The 6,249-nt window shown below is 34.9% G+C and overlaps 1 protein-coding gene across 1 annotated transcript in view; it reads right to left on the minus strand.

Annotated features, from left to right (window-relative positions):
- abcc4 (ATP binding cassette subfamily C member 4 (PEL blood group)) overlaps positions 1–6,249 on the minus strand; it is a 41,834-nt gene that overhangs the window by 24,754 nt on the left and 10,831 nt on the right. Inside the window, exons 6-9 of the mRNA XM_081380107.1 lie at positions 5,545–5,708; positions 4,295–4,420; positions 2,475–2,724; positions 710–817 (exon numbers count right to left, since the gene is read on the minus strand). Coding sequence (XP_081236233.1) covers positions 710–817; positions 2,475–2,724; positions 4,295–4,420; positions 5,545–5,708 — 648 coding nt within the window. The remainder of the gene's footprint in view (positions 1–709; positions 818–2,474; positions 2,725–4,294; positions 4,421–5,544; positions 5,709–6,249) is intronic.

Raw genomic sequence — 6,249 nt, forward strand, 5'->3', positions numbered from 1 at the left:
TCTTTCAAAAACATTAGAAAAATCGTACTCTCCAAACTTTTGAACGATTGCGTATATACACTTTATATACAACTTATACTGAACTTATTTCATTATAAAAATAAAATGTTAGGCCTATTTCTATAACATCTATAAAAGGTAATTTTGAGATCATCTGCTTGTTGACCTCTTAAAAGTTGCCAAAATTAGCAAACAAGAAATTTAGGAATTAGGAAAGAAAATGGACCAAAACACTGATATCCCATTAGGCCGCGTGTCCAGCAAAGCGTTTTTTAACCAGCTGAAAACATACAGAATGGGAAGAAAACGGCACTTCTTGAGCCATTTCATTGAGTATTTAATAAATACATAAATATATGACTATAAATGTGTTAATATCTATAAACGTAATATTTAGGGATGTGTGAGACTATTCGACTAGTCGATTAAACAATATTGCTGTGCATTTGATCATGATATTGCAAATATCAACAAAATTTAAAACAAACAACATCTACACTAATTAATATATCTATCTATCTACTAATTAATATATCGAGATCTAATATCTATTACAAAAACATTGCTTACACAAACTTTGCTATTGGGATCAAGATAAAACTTGCACTGCTTGATGGGCACTATATTGGCTTGTAGTTCTGCATTTCCAAAAGTATAACTCCGGGGAAGGTGTGTGTGTACTTTATACATTTATATACACTGAACTCACCTTGTCCCAGTAGCATATGAGATCCTGAATCTCCACAGATGCCTCTTTCTTCTCCTCCTGAGAAAGGGGGACGTTGGTTCTCACAAGCTCATCGAGCAAGAGGAACTTCTGCACGAGAAAGAAAAACCACAGGCGCTTATGATGTATGAACACAAGGTCATCACACAAAAAAAACTGCTGTACTAACACTCACACTCACTGACAGTGCAGTTGCTGTAATTGAGTTTCTGTGGTTAACCCAAACTAGGATTGTCCAGCAAGCAGAAGAAATGAGTTCAGTGTGTTCACATAACAAAATAAATATAATCAGCTTTTTCTAAACAGACACTCCATGATTACAAAATCTGCACGTTCATGTTGGACTTATGCAACAGTTGCTGCGTCAGTGGAAACTTTAGAATAGATCTAAAATTAACTCTGAAAATGATACCTACAGCACAACCAGAGACGACAGAGATTTGTATGCTATTACTTGTGGCAAATTGTCTTAACATTTCATTTATTTGTTATTTGTATTGAAAGTTGTATATTCATGTTTTATATAAGTTCTGCTCATTTCTAATGTGCAAGATTGGGTTGGAAATATAGACTTCTCGATTTTAACTGATTCTCATTTTGATGAACCGGAATCAATTCTTAAATCCCAAGAATCTATATTTCAGTCTATGCTGTTTTCAGTTCATGTGTACAAAACTTCACTAAACTATGGGTGTATCAGTTTATCGTGTACACAAACTGGGGCACCGGTAAGGACATTAAGGACACTTGATCACTACACATTTGGACCCTGATGGTGACATGACGTCACTACTTGAATTTCTGAACAACAGCAGAACTGATATTTTTCTAGCATTTATGTTTTTAATGTTATTTAAAATACATTATGTTAAATATTTTGATCGATACATATACCTGTAACATTTCAGCTATAGATTCATTATAAATGTTAGCTAGATTATGTTAAGTACCTGTCTGGCCATGTATGTTTATGCTGAAATATAATTAATTATTACATGGCTTGGTTGAATTCTAATGTAGAATGCGGTCTGTTATTTATTGATAAGTATAACACACCGTTGCCATGAAAAACAGAGCGTTGCTATGGACACAGGATTCTAACCGTAGAGACGGAACGGACTATTTTCTTTAGCGGAAGCAATACAATCGTTTTTAAATCAATAAAATCCTTTTTAAATCAATATTTTGTGTCAAATTATTGATTTATTTGGTGGGTAGCCATGTAATAAGCGGGATAATGTAGAGCGAGGCGGTTGTTATAGCGAATACAACCCCTTCAGGCGGATTCAAGACCCCTCTGCTTCGCGTCGGGATGTTGACATGGATTGTGTCAATGCCCAGGCCCTACAAGTTTTGGCCCAACAAGATCTGGTTTTCCCTAATTTTTTGCACATTAATACATTTTTTAATTAAAAAAATTGTCATGGCAAATCAATACATCAAGAAAAGAAAACACGTAGAGACTTCTTGGACACCATGTTGCATGTTGGTGGCGTCCTGTTGCCAACTTGGAAATTTACATTTTGGATAAAAAAATATTGTCAAAATCTCATATTTTGGCAGGGATAAAATAATAGTCATAAAAGAGATGATAAACACACTGCATTGTGGGATACAATAATGTGTAGTATGCTCTAGTTTTTCTTTGAGATTGTAATAATTTCCATGACTTTCCCAGAAATAACTTTAGGTTTTCCATGACCATGTAACTTCATTGAGACAGTTTTCCTAATGATAGAGGTTGTACCTTGATCCTCCGGATGCTGATGGCAGTCTCAGACACTTTCTCGATAGCAGAGGGGAAGAACAGAGTAACGGTGAGGCGGACGGCACTGTACAGCGACACGGCCACAAACACACGACTGGCAGAGATGGTGTTGCCCACTAGCACATACACGGTGAAGGTCACAAACAGGATGATTTTATTCGCCGTGAAGAACGAGGCCATGTTCAGGCCACGGAGGTAAGAGCTATTCATGATTTTTGAGATCTCCTTCCTACAAGAAACAAAAAATAAGAGCTTTATGTAAGAGCATGCCCAAGAATCACTAATATATTACATCCTAGAGCTGGGCGGCCCTGCATAGTACTTCATAAGGATGGTTTGCACAATAAAAATGCATTCTGTCTTTAAAAAGAAAGTTAAAAAGACAGATCAAATGTAGAACCACAGATAACATTAAAATAAGCATTGTTTGTGGCACTGAAAGGTTAAAGCTTATCTGAGATATCATGGCTTCTAAATTTAATACACATTACTAAACACATTGGGGCTCATTCATGAAACACAAGCAGAACGAATTTTTGTGTAAATCGTGTGTAAAGTGGTTCTGGCGTAAATTTTCGGATTCATTCAAATGTTCGTATTTTCCAAATGTTAGTTGGTACGAAAGAAATCTACACCTGCTCCCAGCCACGTGTAAATAGTGCGTTTAACATCCGAATGTTTTGCTGCATTTTAATTCACCTTAATTGGGTACATATTTACACAGCATTTTGAAAAAATATTATATATAGTAATTACATACGGTTTTTCTTTTTACTTTTATTATGAGAGCCAGTAATAGCATCTGCAAACGGAACACTTTAATCAAATAATTAATTGCTTTCAATAGGGCTGGGACTCTTCACTTCTGGGACTGTTCGATTAACAGATGAAACTCCATTAACTGCATCTGTAATATGCTGCCAAGCTTCCTTTTTTTAGGACCTGGTACGCCACTATGTACGCTTGAAAATAAAATGTGGCGTTTTGAATGAACTTCTGATAATAAAACTTCAATTTCTGCATCTGAGAAATTTCTCTTTTTCATTCGCTTTCGAGAAGACATGTTGAAATCCTTTGTTTGGTGTCATAATATGATACCCATATATAGTTGTCAGTCGGATTTAATGGGCGGGATTTATGATAATTGAGAATGAGCGTGCACGTGCGTCCCATTTACGACTGATTGGAATTCATTAACGCACACACACATTTCACTATCACATCTGACGTTTACGAAGTATTTGTGAATCAGGAGAAGAGTTTTCGGGAAGGTCTCTTTACGCGCAAATCACTCACATATTTACTCGTATATTTACGAACGTTTCATGAATGAGACCCATTAAGTTTTTGACATGCTAGCATTTACTGAAACATGCTATGAAAGAATGTGAACACAATCGGTTCTAGCCATGTGATGTTTTGGCACTGGACTGTGTATGCTGTGTATTCTCTTCTATAGTCAGTTTTCACTTTCATGTCAACTACTGTCACGGCAGAACAACAGTCTTAGAAGACTTTTGCTGAGAAAGTTGGATAAACTTGTAAAACCGTTTATATATAGCCATATGAATAACAGCAAATCCAGTTTAACGGCACAGGCATGTTCTATCACTCCCTTGACTGACCTGAGATTTTATAGACCTTTAAAATAAAGTCATTTTAAGACTTTAAATCAAAAGAGATAATCAAAGCCCATAAATCCTTTGGCAATGTGCTGGCTTCAGTGAAGAATTCTGCTGACCTATGTCAGAGCCATAGCAGTGTAATAACACTAAATAAACCCACAGTATATAATTTACCTTCGTACATCAGTAACCAGCGCTGCAAATGGCTTCTCCCAGGCGTACATCTTAATTATACGTATACCAGATACCACCTCATTCATAGTGCGTATCCTATTGTCAGTAAAGGCTGCGGTCTTACTCCTGTGAGAGAGAGAGAAACAGACAGAGAGTGAGACAGAGAGAAAGAGAATATTTTTGGGCTAAATTCTAAAACATAAAGGGTGATCCTGCAATTAGGAGCATCTTATTAGGTTTAATCTTTGTTAAAACACATTACACAACCTAGAATTGGATCTGACCATGGCCTTGATCAACATTGGAATGGATTTTTGATATTGTGTGCGATGTGTGCTGGTACTAAGATTTTTACAAGAAAATTAAAAAGCTTTGGACTTGCTAATTAACTTCTAAAATGTTCAAATAATAATGATTAAGGTCACTAAGGTCTCAGATTATGATGTGAAAATCTAAAGATTACATTTTTCAATTTTCATACTGTCAGTCACCTGTTCTGGCCTTTCTTAAATTATATTTTTATGAAAAATTAAAGTTGTATAAATGTTTGAAGTGGTTGTAATGACAGGAGAATTGGGGGCATTGAACTAAATTGAAAAGAAAAATACATTTTCCTGATTTAACACTTTCATTTACTATAAAAGTGAATTTACTATAACATCCAAGTCAAAAATGAAGAAACTCTGAAATATTTAACCTTTTATCTCTCAAGTATTTATCATAATATTATCTATGTATTATTTTTCCTTTAAAGTAACATGATTTTTTTAAAGGAATGTTTTCTTTAAAATCATATTACGTGACACAAAAGTTCCTCTAACTCAAGAATCATATGGAGTAGAAACCTGAACTCAGACCTCACACAGAAAGAGTGCATAACCCCAGAAGGAAAGAGCGTGTGGTTGAATGTGTGACTCTGTCTCATTGTGTTTGAGCACTGTGGTAACTTAAGACTGACCACAGTAAATTCTTATAAATGACTTGCTTGGAGATGATTAACATCTCAGTATGGATAGAATGTAACAGAAAAATACACCATCTTTACACAATCAATCATTCATTTTTTTTGCAGAGGTTTTTAAGAGATAATAAATGTGTTTTACATATGATTCTGAAGTCTACATGACACTACATGAGGAGTATCTTGTGACTGAGATTAAACCTTTCAATTTCTCACGATTCCTTTTTTCTGATCCAAAAAAAAAAAAAAAAAAAAAAAATCCCTGTCAGGAGTAATCCTGAGATTGTACCTGTACTTGGAAAATAGTTTCCCAAACATGGTCTGAAGTGGCATAAGAAAGACCAAAACTGCCATGCCTGCAAGGCATGATGGTCCGATCTCTTGCCAAAGCAAACCAGTCACAGCTGCGGCTTGAAGAGGCCCTACCCACAGGAAGTGCAGAAAAATAGTCACCTGGGAATACAGACGTAAACAAAACAGCACACAATTATTTCATTATCCAAAAAAAAAAGTACTATGTTATTACCATGGGGTTTTGATGTGGCACTACAGCAACACCATGTTTGATTTGGGGCATTTACCATTCAAAGATTTTAAATATTTATCATTACTTCAGTCTTCGGTGTCACATGATCCTTCATAAATCATTCAAATATTTTGTTTTGATGCTCAGGAAACATTTCTTATTTTTAGCAATCTCGAAAACAGATGTACTGCTTAATGTGATAATACGTGATATAAATAATATTTGTGGAAACAGTATTCATCAAATAATCCTGAAAAAAATGCATCAAAGTAAAATCAAATTGATCAATTTAATGCAACCTTGCTTAAATAAAAGAACAAATTTATTTAAAAAAAAAAATTCTGGATGCCATAATAAAATGTATCAGTGTTCATTTATTTAAGTTTTTAAAGAGTGGCACACAACCATAACGTTTGCATGTTGAAGTTCACGTGGAAATCATTTAGTGTAGTACTTGGAAATACACAA

Source organism: Scardinius erythrophthalmus (genome assembly GCF_964197995.2).
Source record: "Scardinius erythrophthalmus genome assembly, chromosome: 12".
NCBI classification, from domain to species: domain Eukaryota; kingdom Metazoa; phylum Chordata; class Actinopteri; order Cypriniformes; family Leuciscidae; genus Scardinius; species Scardinius erythrophthalmus.